A 15,804-nucleotide genomic window follows, 5' to 3' on the forward strand; every position below is an offset into this window, starting at 1 on the left:
AGAGAGAAAAATGACACAACGTGGATCTTTCAAAATAACAATACCATTTTAAAAGAAAAATTCAAAAGGGACCAAAACTGGGAGGATATGCAACTGTTTAAAAAGCAAAAATCAAAAAGGTAACAGAAAATACAACAGGAAAAAACATTAAAAAAAAAAAGGGGGGGGAGGGGGTGTTCTCCTGGAGACTGCTCTTACTGAGAAGTCTTTCTGTCTTCGCCCTGTTTCACGAGCTCAGCTTGTTTCCTGAGGCACTCTGTTGGTGCCCTCGTCTGTGCTGCTCCCAGTGCCTGTCCTCAAGCAGATGGCGCCCCCTTCCAGCACAGCGTTCCTGCTGGAAAGGCGGGGGGCGACCTGCGGTCTCCTGGCGCCAGTAGCTCCACAGCTCGAGCCTCCTAGCTCTCTGCCCCCCGCCCTGGGAAGACCACGGAACAGCCCCGCCCTTGCTTCCGTGTCCAAACTCAGTTCCTTGTTTGTTCTGGCGGCGTGAACTTTGCGAGGCACCAGGGCGGAAGGATCCTATCTGATTTAGGCTGCAAACAAGTCACTGCCTGGCCTCTGAGGCTGTCGAGTCCCCAGGCGCAGACTCAGGTTTCACCCCCGCCCCCACCTGGGTGCCAAGCTCTGGAGGATGTGGTGGCTGTGCTTGAACCCCGCCCCTCCTCGCTGAAAACCTTCTGCAGGTTTTCAGAGATGGGGGTATGCAGCTTTCCCCCCAGGGCACATCAGCCACGCTGTTTCATGGAGGGCACAGGTTGTTCTGCCCTGTGCACCCACTTACCTGCGTTGTGCAGCACCTTGCAGTCCCCCGGGGCTGCCTCAGTGCAGCCGTCCCCGTCCTCCGCCCGGCTCGGGCATCCTGTCCTGGCCCCCAGCTCCCGGCTTGGGTTTCGGGCTGGGTGTCGCAGGGACCCTCTGTGCCCGTTCAACCCAGTTCTGTTGTTCAAGGGCTGCTCCGTACAGATTCGAGCCTCAGAGGCTCCCCTTCCGTCCCGCTGGCCTCTCCGTTGGAGAGGGGGAGACCCAGCGAACGAGCGCCAGTCCTCCTTTGCCACTCCCTCTCTGCGGGACCGATCCCGCACTGTTTTGCCTTTTCGTCTTCCTTTTTTTTTTTTTCTTTCTCCTACCAGATTTTTGGCGTTTTTGTCTTTTGAAGAGGACAATGTTCTGTCAGAGTTCCACAGGTACTCTGGTTGGCTGAGTGGGTCCGTAGATGTGAGTCTTGGTATACCTGTGGGAGAGGATGAGCTACGTGCCTCCTACTCCTCCGCCATCTTGGCCTCCCTCTTGACAACATTCTTCATTTTACCAAACACCTAAGATAATTTGTGGTTGAAAATTAAGAAGGTTTTGGGGAGAGAGACTTGGCACCGGCAGTTCAGATGGAAAGCTTGTGGGGGTCATGTTTCCTCCTCCCTTCTTAATTGACAAGATTTTATTAAATCACTTGGAATTTTAGTTCTTACTGGATTAACCATTTTTTTAAAAGACTTTAGACTGTATATGAACTCATAAGAAAGTGTGCTTATAAGTGTGATTTAAATGAGCATTTCATTTATTTTTATTTCTATTTTTCCAAGAGAAAACCAGCCTAAAGAGAATAACTTAGCAATCCTGTAGAATAGTCCAGTTCTCATCCTACTGTCTTCCTCACATTCTGAATTAAAGTGACCACTCAGAAGGTAGAGTGGATTGTCTTGTACGTGGACATTTCTACTCTGGATATTAAAACATCATGAATCTAGTTTTGTCTTTCTTAATGTTTGCATTGGGCTTCACAGCTACAGTATCAACAATCTTCTGGATCCTGCTTCTTTGTTACCACTCTTGTATCTCTTGAATTCATTTTCTGGAGTTTTTAAGCAGCCTACCACCACCCATCCCAAGGATGTATGGGTGTCAGAGAATTGTTTTTCTTTTGCACTTGGGTAATAAACTATAGAATAGAATTCTATAGAAACAAAATACTCTAGAATTCTAAAAACAATACGTTTTTCTTGGAACTTTGAAAGCATTACTCTCGTGTTATATGTAGTCTTGTTGATTCTGCTGTTAAGATCTTCTGTTGAGTTTGTAAATTCAGTAATTTAAATTTAATAATCTTCTGGCTTTTTTGCATACTTCCTTGTTCTCTAATAGGTCTTTTTTCCATGGCAGCCTTTTTATTTTACCTGCTAGACTCTCTTTCAGGATACAGATAAGAATTTTGCTTCTTTTCTGTTTGTGTTTCGTTTACTCAGTCATTTTCCCCTGATTTTGAAAGTAGCCCTCTTTATTGCTGTTAACTTCTCCATCACACATCTTTTAATTGTTTTTTTGTTGTCCATTCATAAACAAGGACTGAAATCATTAGTGTTTTAGTAGGTGTGTCTTTCCTTGGCAGGTAGGAAGTTTCCTGTTTCTCTAACAGGTCTCCCCTGTCAATACTTTTATCACCCCAAAAAGTTCATGTATTTTTTCGTAATCCTTCTTTCCCCAGACCTTGATAACCACAGATCTGTTTTCTGTCCTTATAGTTAAGCCCTAGAATGTCATTTAAATGGAGTCATATAACATGTGGCCTTTTAAGTCTGGTTCTTCACTTAGCATGATGCTTTTGAGAGTCACTGAGTAGTAGCTCATCATATAGAAATACCACATCCATCTCTTGATAGACATTTAGGTTGTTTTCAGTTTTTGGTGATTATAAATAGAGCTGCTGTAAATTTCAACATACAGCTTGTGGATATAGGTCTTCATCTCTTAGGTAAGTACTTAGGAGTGAGTCTGCTGGGTTGTAAGTAACTATATGAAATTGCCAAACTCTTTTCCAAAGGGGCTGCACCATTCAGCATCCCTGTCAACCAAGTATAGTTCAGGTTGCTTCCATCCTTGCCAGCATTTGGTATTATCAAGAACATTTTCTCCCAGTCTGTGGCTTCTCTTTTTATTTTTCTCTTGAGTAAACTTTGAGGTTTAAATCTAGACTGAAAGCTTGCTGTCTGCAGTGGGACTGTAAAGGAATACCAGTCACAGTGTCACTTCCTCCCCCACCCTGCCTTTCTTCTTCCTTCTCACATAAGAATACCTTTCCTTTCCATTGCTTGGTTTTGTGCTGGAGTGAAATTAATACAGCTTTCCCCCAGTTTTGGAGATAAGACCATCTAAGCTCACAACTGAAGTATTTCGGTCAGGGGAGAAAGTATTTCAGAAGACCATTTCTAAATTGTTTTTGGAATTCTGTATTTTCATCATTACTGTCAATGTAGAGTTTCTTTCTGGACTTTTGCAAGTGTATGCTTTTGCAAGTATTATGTCAAGATGTGTTTGTTTTTAGTATGTATTTATAGTCTTGGTGGCTATTGCCGGAACACACCCTCCAGAAATGTTTTCCTCAGAAATGCTGGTGCATTCTTACCAACATGCTAAGAGTTGGTTGCCATTTATTCACAGTTAGAATAATAATGTATATTACCCATTTATATAGTACTTAGTTACAGTGAATTTCCCTGCAGGTTACTAGACTCACATCTGTCGGAGCAGAGTCACCACAATCCAGCTTGCCATTTGTTGTACACGGAACTTAATAGGCTCTCAGTGATTATTGATAAAATAAGTTAGTGAGCGACTCTCTGTTGTGGGAATGTAGTCATACTGATTCTTGTCAGTGACTTGTTTCTTGAAGCTCCAGGGAGAATCTGAACTGCTGGGCACTCACCAAACGTGCTTCCGTGCAAGTGTGCCAGTTTTTCAGAAAGTAACGTTCAGAATTCTTTGAGAGTTCACAATGAGGTATGTGTCTGTCGAGTAACTTGTTTCTCTGTGTATTCTGTTCCAGTGCTTTTAAGATGAAAAATTACATTCATTTTTAGAAGTTCATCCCTCAGGGTCATTAACATTTCCCATTTTTGGATTTCCCTATCTCCCCATTTGAACCACTTTTTCTACTTTAGTATGTAAGAGAACATTGAAATGGAGGTGGTGACATGAGTCAACAGAAAGGTAAATGGAATGACCAGGCATATCTGTGAACCAAAAAATTCTCCTGCAGGCAGGAATCTGCTTATGAGTTTGATGAACAAAGTTGACCCATTTCAAAGTAAGCTTTATCAGCTCTAGAGTGTTCTTAGACAATTTATGGAAAAGCTAAATAGTATTTTCTTGTTTGTAATTGAAAAATGCTACACCTAGAAATCTCAGTTTGCAGAATCTTGATTTGTTTAATTGAGGAAGGGTCTTGGGGATTCTGGCCCAATTATTTATAGGATTGGTGTGATACAGCATTTTTTCTTTCTGAAAGTATATTTTTTGTGTATTTTATGTGATCAGTGATTTTCTTTTTTTCAGTATATTTTTGGAGATTTTAGCCCTGATGAATTCAATCAATTCTTCGTGACTCCTCGCTCTTCAGTTGAGGTAAGACAAAACTTTGTTTTATTGAGTATGGGTGTAGATATAATTGATAGTTATGTTTATTTTTTATTTTTTAATTTATGTTTTTGATTAAAAGTTCCAGCGTGTAGAGAAACATAGAGACTAGTATGAGAAATGACTGAACCCACCAATCAGATTCGACTAATCTGAACACTTTGCTATATTTATAAGTAGCAAAACATTACAGGTAGAATTGAAGCCTCCATTGTCTCCTCTCCCATCTCATTCCCCCTCTTCCCCAGAATTACTGGCTCTGCTGAAATTGCTAAGTATTCTTTCCTGACTATGGTTTTCACCTCTTACTGCATACATGTAGTCGGACAGATAGTACATTGTATTGTTTTGTGTGGTTGAAAATGTCACGTAAGTGGTTTTATGCTGTTTGCATCATTTTGTAGTTTTTTTAAGCTAAATATTCTTTAGATTTATCTGTACATATATGTTCTTGTTCTTTGATTATAATTGTTAAATATTGAACATTCCACACTTTATTTGCCTTTTTTCCTGTTTAGGACCATTTAGATCTTCAATTCTCCCATTATTACAGAAGTGCGGCAGTAAACATACTGTGTCATATCTCCTTATGCTCTTCTGTGGGGTTCTCCAGGAACTATTCTTAAGAATGTAATTGCTAGGCTCTGCAAGGAATAAGCATCTTTAGTTTTATTAGAGACTGAATCTGCTTTCTAAGTGGTTTTAACAGTCTGCTTTCCTGTCAGCATGAGAGTTTTTGGATCTCATTAAAAAAAAATTCTTGCTAATTCTTAGTATGAGCATAATTATAACCTGATGGATAATAAATGGATTTTTATTGTTTAAATTTACATTTCCCAGATTATAAACAGTTGAGCACTGTTTCATTACTCTGATATGTCTGTTAGCAGTGTAGATTTCTGCTTCTACGTATTACCTGATCTATATCCATTGTCCATATTTTTATCAGATGGCTTGTCTTTTTCTTATTGATAGGATTCATAATCTCTGGTTTCGCATATTGCAGGTATCTTCTCTCATGAGGGGTTTTAAACTTCATATATGATACACTTTTTTTCCCTGGGTAAGGGGAATACATTTTTAACTTTTAATGTCAAATGTATTGATTTTTTCCTCATGGTTTTTGGATTTTTGGTTTAAAAAATGTCTTTAAGAAATTCTTCCCTTCCCTGAGGTAATAAAGACATTTGTTTTCTTCTAAAAAGTTTTACTTAGAGTTTTTGTTTTCAATTTAGTATGTAGTAACACTGAGACTGAGTTGTTGACTGTGTGTGTGTGAGGTGGGGCTCCTGTCGGGCCGCACGCATGTCTCCACGCGTGCTCCACTGGTTCATTGTGCCTTTTGCTTTATCTCTGTCTGCGTACCATGTTTTAATTGTTGCAGCTTTGTAATCAGTCTTGTGGTAGGACACACACTTTTTATACTTAAAAGCATTTTGCCTCTTTTTCATCCTTAACTCTTCCTTAGGAATTTATGATCAGCACTTCAAGTTCTGTGAAAAATCTTGTTGAAATGTCATTTGGAATTGTGTTAAAATTATGGATTAATTTGTAGTAGAATTAATATCTTTATAGCAGTTTTCGTAAACATGATTGTGATATATATCTTCAGTTGGATCTTCTTTTATGTCAGCTCTTATGTGATTAATAGTATCTGTTCTAGTTTAATAAAAACTTAACCTGGAAAACTTTTTCAGATTGATGTTTTAAATATGAAAACTGTTGAAATTACATTGAAAATGAGGAAAGGGGGAAGAAATAAGTATATATTAAGCAAAATCTTAGTTAACTTTTAATGAAATTTAGCATCTTAGACTCCTTAATTTCAGATCTTTTAATATACCCATTTGTATATTTGCATGCATATTAAATACTCATATATGGAGTTCTTTTGCTTGGTAAAATGGGGCAAGAGAAATTTAAGTATGTAGAATAGGGTTAGAGTCTGGGTGGGCCACTTGTGACCTTGGCAAGTCCTTCACTCTTCACCTCGGCTTATTGAATTCTAAAAACATTTTTAGGGTTGTGGAGGTAGGATTAAATGGAACAAATTGAAAGTATTATTTAGACAATGCAAATGTAAAAAAGATTTATTACTTTTTTTTTTTTTACTTTAGGAGAAAGAAATCAAAGAAGATAAAGCTTATATCAGGTTTCATTTTAGAAAATGAATAAATTCAGCTCAACACCATCTCTCTTATGTTTGTTGATGCTAGCAGTTATAATTTTAAGAAGTCTAAGGATATGAGACAGGAAATAGTCAAAGCTAAATTATATATTGTATTCCCTAAGGCGATAATATATATCTGTGCATTTTAGAATTCTACTGAATAAGTATTGAAGTTTAGGGTTTTCTAATTTTAAAAAGTCAATTAAGGATAAATATAATCAGATCCTGTATTCCCCAAGTGTTAGTGTTAATTGAGGTTGTACTCTGTATACTGTACTAATTATTCAAATTTTGATTTCTGTCTTTGAATCACAGTGAAATAATGATGGTATTTACTAACACCACAGTCTAACTGTATTCTTTTAATTAAGATTTGACAATAAAGCTCAATTACATACTTTGTAGTTTGTCACAAGTATGTGCATGTTGGTGAGTTTGTGAGACAAAGGGGCATCTTAGAAGTGACAGAGGTTTGCTGAAGTAAAGGTACTATATGCAGTGCTATAGAGTAAAAAAGAAACACACACATGCATTTTTTCTGTGTCTGAACTCATTCAAGCATTCAGTAATTTCCAGTTAGACTCATACCAGATTAGTAGACCAAAATAAGTGTTGTAAGCACACCAACAGAGAAAGGCAGTATCGCCCTGGAGTCTGCCAGGTGGTCTGTTTTCAGATTCTGCCTTTACCACTTACTAGGTTTTGTGTGTAAGTAAAATGTGATTTTAAAAAACAAAGTAGAGTACTTTTGAGCACCTTAACAGTTATGTGGATTTCCATCACCAGGGGGCACCCTCGTGCCACTGAGAGAAAAAGGAGGTGTTTTGTGTATGGGAGTTGGCTAAACTTGGATGAGGGCGGAGGGAATCAGCCTTTGCTGCTTCTTCAGACATAACCTTTCTGCTCTGTGTGTCCATGCGGGTGGTGAACGCGGGACACCGCCATGAGCTTTTGAGTGGTGTGCAAATGTCCTTGCAAGTGCAAGGCCAAGTGCAGTCCAGTTCGCACACAGAGTGCTTTCTCTCCTTGTGTCCCTGTGGTGAACACCAGGTGCCCCCGAGTGGGGGTCACACCTGCTGCTCTCAAGTTCTGAAAGCGGTCAGTTCCTTTTGAATCACCCTTTGTTTTCTTAGCTTCTTATTTGTCATTAATCCTCTCAGGAGAGAACTTGGTTACTTGGAGTGATAAACTTTTATCTCTGATGATTGAATTGACTGACTAGGAGTTGATTGGAGGAGTTAACAGAGGAAGCCACGTAAGCAGTAGTTCTCAGACAGTTGTGGGCAGGAGAATCACCTGGGTGCCTCTGAACACTGCAGGCTCAGGACCCGTCCAGGCCCCCCAGGCCATGGTGCTGTGTGTGCTACAGCGAGCAGGCCTGGAGAAAAGCTGTGGTAGGGTGTCATTGTTTTGTTCTGCATTCGGGTAGCAGTTACCTGTCCACTTACTTTACCCCTTCCCATCCTCACCCCTTCCCATCCTAAACTTTCTCATCTCAGACATACCCATTTGGAACATTCCCATCTCCTACGTATTATGGAATGGCTAGGAAGGAAAAAAATTGCTATATTCATAATACCTTCCTTCATTTTACAAAGAGCTCAGACACTTACCATTTTGCTTTCTGTCTTCCAAACAAGCAGTGTGATCTATAGCCCCCAGTTCAGGTATTTAAGGTCCCGTGTTAAACAGGCAGCCCTGATTCCCAGGCTTTTCCTTCCCAGGGACGTTGTCCTCTCTTTGCCTGGGCTTGGTTCCTGCCTCTGACATTGAGCAGACATGGAGTGATGGGGAACCTCAAGTGTGCAGATGGTCGTTAAGAGCCTCTTTACTAGTGGGTGGAAAAGTGGCTGTCGTATCTGTGGGCGGTCCAGCTCTTCTGAAAGGACTGGTGTCATGAGTCTTTCGTTGTAGCTGATTGATGTGTCCATTGGAGTCCATTTTTTTGGCCTCATTTTTGTATCTGTTTAATAGCAATAAATATTGAAAAGCATTCCGATGTGTTTTAAAATGATGTTTAATTTTACTGTGTGGCCATCTGTCTTATTTTATAAAAATATTATCATAAGTTGAGTGGATAAAGTGTTTTAATGAAGGTTGCTTTAACAAGATAGCATGTGCTGCTTTTAACATTTTGTTGAATTAAGATTTGTTTTCCAATTCCCTATGCAGCTCCCTCCATACGGCGGAACAGTTCTGTGCGGTGCACAGGATCCCGGGGAACTACCCGATGGTAAGTGGCTTCTCCTCTTTATTCCCCCGATGCCTATCCTGGCCCTGTGCTGGGTGGGCAGGCTTTCTGGAAACAGCATTTTTCTGTTCATTCATTCTTTTTGAGTAAACATTCCCTTACTGTTCAGTATTTTTGCTGTAAACTGTAGCAGATTTAATCACAGAACTGTTTTGACTAAAGAATTACAATTTATTCTGTGCTTCAGTGTGTCAGATGGGCAAGGTTGAGTTAAAAAGCTGGTTGCTCATTTCTGTTTTTCCCTGACAGTCGTCAGTGGCACAGGGGTGGCCTTCATGGCCAAGGCTCTTTGTAAAGGTTCTGAAGTGGGCTTTTCTGTCTGCATGCGGTGGCTGCTGGGCCCAGAGCTGGCCAGTCTCTAAACATGTGCTTCTCGCCCCGGTCAGTGGCTGCTCAGATCTGTTCTCCTGCAGTTTACATTTATGTCCCCGTCTGTCACCAAGGCCCTTGGGAATTCAGGTGACCTCTTCACCTCTTGGCTTGTTTTTTTTTTTCCCTCTGGCCCAGACTTTGAGCTGATTACTGGAGATGGTGCTTATTGAGATACAACCCTTTTGTATTAAGTATCCAGTGTTTAAGTGATAGCAGGGTCATTTAATCTTGTCGGCTGGGCTGTGGTTGCACAGATCAGACCTGCCTAGACCATTTGCTCAGGTGTTAAAGGTCTCTGCTGGCCTCAGAGGCCGAACCTTTTCTCTGAGAGCGGGGATTTTGTTCCCTGTTTCATTAGCATTGTCAGACCTATGAAAGGGCTTTATTATAATTTAGATTTAAATATAAATCTTAGAAAGACTGAACTTTTTATCTACAGTAAAATCAGGAAGTGGTTATATCTAAAATTATTAGCAGCTTTATAAGGATCACAAGGGAAAGAGCAGTTCAAATGATGGCTTGGGATGGGAGTTAAATGAGCAGAACTGGAGGGACCCACATGCCCTTGCTGGGCCACCCAGCCTCTGGAGCGACTTGGTGGTCTTGGTTGAGGTTCTCCCTGTCTTCATGTACTTTGCGCACAGTAGTTGTGCTGCAAGTGTTTACTCAGTGCTTGAAAAGGCTCCTTACTTTCCCTGTCATGTCACTGCTTCCTTTCTAGTCCAGGTGGTAGCCTCAGCATCCTCATAATATCTGGCCACTCAGTGTTCTCGTCCATTCCCTCCTTCCAGGCTGGCATTCCTGTTCACTTACACTTCTTGGCTCTTTTTCTCCATTCTCTCCTCTCTTCACTTAGGTACATCTTTTAATCTGCCAGTAACACAGCTGCTCACATGGTTAGTGTCAGGCCAGCTTGAAGGTCCCTATACTCTGAGGCCCTTTCTGTTGTCTTGTTTCTGTTACTTTTATTTCTCTTACAGTTCTAGTCCACTGTCCAGGGATGAGTCTGCCTCCCTCTTTAGACAGAGTTCAGCTGTGGGTGGCAGAGACCACAGTTCATCCACTTATGTGTTGAGGAGCTGCACAGTGTACTATCTGCAGTGTTGTAAACCCGCAGTATGGTTTTGGATGAATGATTTAGGATGAATTGTTCTACTTCCCACCATAGCCAGCCACGCAGGCTCTTGGCGGGGGCTCCCAGCACAGCGTACCTTTTATACTGCTGCCTTTTTGAGTCGGTTCCCAAAGCATGAAATAGCCACTGATCTCTGCATATCTTCTGATTGAAATGGATCTCTTTTTTGTGTCCGGAAGCATTCTTTTTTGTAAAGCTCTTGAAGCTTCATTTTACCCTCCCTCTGCCATCTTCATCTTTTGTGTCTGTCTCCCTAGTAGATGTAACTCCCTGAGGCAGGGACCTCTCCTTGCTAATCTCTGACACACACCCCGCATAAGCACTTTGCCTATCGCTAGGTGCTCCATTATCAAGTTGACTGACTTAAGAGTTAATTGGAGAAATCAGCTGAGGAAGCCACTAAAGCAGTAGTTATCAGACAGTTGTGGGCAGGAGAACTACCTGAGTGCCTCTGCCAGCTTGTGACCTGTCCGGGCTCCCCAGGCTGCTGTGCTGTGTGGCTGCAGTGAGTAGACTTTGAGAAAAGCTATGTGAAGATGTCATTGTTTTGTCTGAGCTGTTTTTTCTTTCCCTACTGTCTGCATTGACCTGAGTGCTGAGTTCCTGTTGACCCAGTGTGTTGATAGGGTTGTTTGAGGCCCGAGTTTGCAGGCCTTCCACCACTCTTCCTGCCTGACAGATTGGGCTTGTCCTGACTTCTCTGCCCTGCAGTGCACTGTATCCATATAGCCATGACAGATGTTCCTGGATGGAAAAAAGGAACTGTTCTGGGTAGGAATCTGCCTTCCAGTGATTTGTTCAGACACTATCTTGCGTAAATGTTTTGATAAAACTGTAGCATATTGAAATGTTTCCATTAATGTCACATCACATTTTAGAATGTTTTATGGTATGATAAGATTAGGAATTGAGATGTGGAAGGCACTGTGTCTATAATCAAAATCTGGCACAAGCTGTGTGATACAGCATGTGCTTTTTCTTTTTAAATGGAAATACTGGGGATTGAACCTAGGGCCTCATGCCTGCTAATAAGCATGTACTCTACCACTGGGCTATACCCACACCCCCACATACTAATTTTTAATGTGATTCACAATACACAGACAGTCCCCAAAGGGCTGCCTCCCCTTGCGGAGTCATCTTCACTTCTTCAGGCACATCCATTTCAGTCCATGTAACAGCACTGCATCCTCGAAAAGTCACGGGATAGGCAATGCCTGGAAGCAAACTGGACAGTTCACTTTTAGGTATAATAGGAGAGAAATTAATTTCTCTTAGGTGATTATTTTCAAAATAAGGAAACAGCAAATCAGTGCTCAGGGCCAGAGGATTCAAATTGCCACCTCATGGCTTTATAGGAAAAGCCATGTTTGCAGTTTGTTGTAATCATCATAAGTGTTCCTTTTTCAGGAACTTTTTGCCATTGGGCTGGTGTATTCTCCCCACCCTCAGGGCGTGCGATAACAAAACAAATGAAGAATTAAGAAACTGTTGAGGCCCCTGGCCCCTCTCTGGGGCTGTTTTTCCTTCTCTAAAAAGACTTCCAAAGTAAAATATATTCAGTTTTCTATAATAGAATATGGTTCTTCTGGTATTGTGATTTTTTTTTTCCCTTGAAATACATGCCTTGAAAAAAAGTTGGCCTTTTGTGCTGTACATGGAGAAATCATCAGCTATGCACTAAAAGTGAATTTAAAAAGCATGTATCCTTTACTTCAACGTGTGTAACTCTTTCATCAGATATAAGATGACATTGGTGCTTGGTGTGTGTTGAAAGACTCAGTTGATTCTAAAACTCAACCTAGTATCAGAGATGTGAACTACGAAAAAATGTACATCTTAGAACAGATAAAATATGTAGATTGTCAGTGGGGAGGGAAGTACTGAAGCGTTCCGAGGACATTTTTTTATAGATTTGTAGTTCTAACTTGATCTTTTGGAAGTATCTTCATTACCCATGGAATTTAATCCACTATGAATTAATTTAGTGGAACTCACACGCTCTCATGCAATCTCATTTTCAGACTGCAGTTAAGAGTGTAGAGGAGATCAGGAGACAGATAATGCAAAAGAGTGCTTCTGTGTAATTCATACTTTGTAAATTATTATTACATGAATTAGAGAAGCCATATACATAGCAGTGAATTTGGAATCCCTTAGTAATCTTGATTTTTTTTTAATTGTCCAAAATACATATACTCTAGTCTCAGGCGTAAAGTAAGCTAATAAAGTCAGATTTCATTGAAGGATGTTTTCAGACAGGCAGAATATTATTTGTTTTCCATTATAATTTCATTTAATTTCTACCTTCTGAAAGTCTCCCTTGGCTACCCTGAGAGCAGAAAATAAATACAGGCTTCTGTATTTCATATCCACAAACTAAATATAATTATGTAGTTATATATTTTCAGCAAGTTATTCATTCACTACAGAAATTAAATGTCATAGCTTTGTTAATTACTACAAGACTTTAGGGTGTCAGTTTCCAAAAGAAATAATTACTGAGACTTTTATAGTTTGTGTAACTGTGTTCTTAACTAGTGGGATATTTACATATTGTTTTCTTTCTAAACAGGACAGGACTATCAGAGAATTGAATTTGGTGTTAACGAAATTATTGAACCCAATGACACTTTGCCGAGAACTCCAAACTACAGTATTTCAAGCACACTGAATCCTCAGGCCCCTGAATTTATTCTTAGTTGCACAACTTCCAAAAAGACCCCTGATATAGATAAAGAAGTTAACTACAGCCCTTCTGACTGCCAATACCCAGGCTCTGCCCTTGCTCTGGATGGCAGCTCTAATGTGGAGGCGGAAGTTTTGGAAGCCGATGGTGTCTCAGGTGGTCTTGGACAAAGGGAGCGTAAAAAGAAGAAAAAACGTCCGCCTGGATATTACAGTTACTTGAAAGATGGCAATGAGGTTGGTACTTCCACAGAAGCTCTGGTCAATGGCCATGCCAACCCAGCGGTCCCAAACAGTGTGGGCCCAGAGGATGCAGAGTTGATGGGTGATTTGCCCCCTTCGGGGACACTCAGGACTTGTGGCAGCCCTCAGGACTCCACAGACTTTGTCAGTGACGCTGTGCCTGGTGGTTCTTTTCCTGGAGCCCTCGACAGTGAGGCCAGGACTGCAGGGCAGCCTGAAGGCTGCCACGGGGCTGACTTTGAACAATCCTGCCTCCCCGCAGAGGCTGGCAGGGACGCCCTGTTGAGGACAGCTGTGGCTCAGCCTTATTGTGGGACCGATACTACTGAGAACCTTGGAGTTGCTAACGGACAAATACTTGAATCCTTGGGCGAGGGCACAGCTGCCAATGGGGTGGAGCTGCACACTGTGGAAAGCACAGACTCGGACCCGACGAAAGCCGAGAGCACCTCGCCTCCCGCGGACACCCTGACCTCTGCGGTGGGCACCACTCCCACCAGTCAGCCTGCTAAGTCATGGGCCAGTCTCTTTCATGATTCTAAGCCCTCTTCCTCCTCCTCCTCGCCCGTGGCTTCCATGGAAACTAAGTATTCCCCTCCCACCATGTCTCCCCTTGTCCCCGAAAAGCAGGCCGAAATCAAGGAAGGGCTGGTTCCAGTTTCAGAGGATCCTGTAGCCATAAAGATTGCAGGTACAGTTCAAAAGGTACAGGTCTAAAGCGAAGATGGGAGCAGGTCTCATCGCCTGTTGAACGAGAAGTTTGAGAAAGTCTGGGCTAAAAACTGTGGTGGTATATTGTTACCCATAGCCATAGTAGCTGACCTGTATGTTAGAGGGATTTCTGAAGAATGCCTGTGCCTTAAATGTCATCTAAACATTTAAAAGTACTAAAAGTAAAATGATATATAAGCAAATGGGATAGAGGTGGAGGTCACATCCATTATGTTAAGTAAAAAAAAAAAAATCCATGTCGTTAGCAGTACATTTTGTTGACAGATTACATTTCCATTTCCTGCCTTTTGATCAAGTAATTGTGCTCTGTTGTATGACCACCATGGACAGTCCTATCTGTGGTACAGCTGTTGTGTACCTTTGGTGTCATAATCCTGATCTGGACTCACTTTGCCCTGTTTCTCTTTCTCTCTTAGGATATAAGAAATTGTTCAGGTTTTTTTCTTTTTAATGCCAATTTTGGGTTGAATAAATGGATTTTTATTCAGTATTAGTTCACCAAGGTCGGCTCCTGACAGGAGAAGAAAAACTGTCACAATTTGGCCTAAGGTTTATGTTTTTATTTTGAAGTGCTGAGACTCAAAAGTAGGATTAATTCACAGTAGAACTGTCAAGCTGCATGATTTGCAATTTTTAAAGTTCAAGTAGGAAGTCAGAAACCAAGAGGAGTGGGTATGCTGATCTGCATCTAAGCAGCCAGGGCTAGTTCTTCAGGTTTCGTTGCATCCAGTTCAGTGGTTGCTCCTCAGATTCTCGCCCCATTAGCTGAGTTAGAACAAGCTGTCCTACTCAGGCTTTTTGTGATCTTTGCCAATTTAACATCTTGGGATACCTGACATTACTAGCATGAGGATGAAAGCAATAGCAAGATGCAAGCTGCATACCCTTTTGTGAATGGTCAGAATTCTATCAACTATAGAATACATCCTTTTGATGGCAGTAAGATGACAGCAAGCAATACTTTAAAATTTTTTTAAGTAAGCATTTTATTCCTTATGCAGAATATATTATTTTGAATAATCTAGGGGTCTGGAATTCTCTTAAAATGAGAGGTTAATTGATAAACCAGTCATCATTTGGGCTTTTTAAATTATAGCTTTTAGATTATTTGGGTGGTTTTTTTTTATTATAACTTTTAAAATGTATTCATTGCAAGGGAAAGCCAGGAAAAGACAATATAAGTCTTTGTATAGATCATTAAGTTAAAAGTTTACTTTTAACCTATTATGAAAAATACTTGGTGGGATACTTTTAAAAATGTACATTCTAGGTTCAAAGTCAGAAGGCATTGTATTTGTATTCTTAAAAATTGCTCCACAAAGGAAAACCTCCCATTCCTGGGAAACTTTCTCAATCTTTATTTAAAATAAGAAGGAAAAGCTTCATTTTAAATGTTTTAAAGGAAAAGATTCATTTAAATGTTTTAAAGCATTCTAGTCATATGACTTTAAATGTGATTTAATATATAGTTTGCTGACGTATGTTAAAATCTAGTTGACCTGCTAAAATCTAATGTTAACCTACTTTCTGAAATATTGAAAGTAGGGGTCTTAGTTATTTGTATCAGTGAAGAGCATTGCTCCAACAATTCAAGTAATTGTTTTTGTATCTCTCCCCCCCTCCCCATTTATTCTCCTAATCCTATTTTTGATTAGGTCTGCATTTCTGGATCACCTGCCTTGTCATTAAAAGTCTGTGCCTAATAAATGCCAAGTAATTTCTGTATAACCACAAGTGAAATACAAATCAGAAAGACAAATCAGCTGTAAATGAAGAAAAAGAATCACAGAAGACATTTTGAAGTGA

At 40.6% G+C, this 15,804-nt stretch overlaps 1 protein-coding gene across 1 annotated transcript in view; it reads left to right on the top strand.

Annotated features, from left to right (window-relative positions):
- USP10 (ubiquitin specific peptidase 10) overlaps nucleotides 1–15,804 on the top strand; it is a 66,853-nt gene that overhangs the window by 28,322 nt on the left and 22,727 nt on the right. Inside the window, exons 2-4 of the mRNA XM_032488191.1 lie at nucleotides 4,327–4,395; nucleotides 8,750–8,810; nucleotides 12,911–13,957. Of these exons, the coding sequence (XP_032344082.1) occupies nucleotides 4,327–4,395; nucleotides 8,750–8,810; nucleotides 12,911–13,957 (1,177 nt within the window). The remainder of the gene's footprint in view (nucleotides 1–4,326; nucleotides 4,396–8,749; nucleotides 8,811–12,910; nucleotides 13,958–15,804) is intronic.

This window comes from Camelus ferus, chromosome 9, assembly GCF_009834535.1.
Source record: "Camelus ferus isolate YT-003-E chromosome 9, BCGSAC_Cfer_1.0, whole genome shotgun sequence".
Taxonomy (NCBI): Eukaryota; Metazoa; Chordata; class Mammalia; order Artiodactyla; family Camelidae; genus Camelus; species Camelus ferus.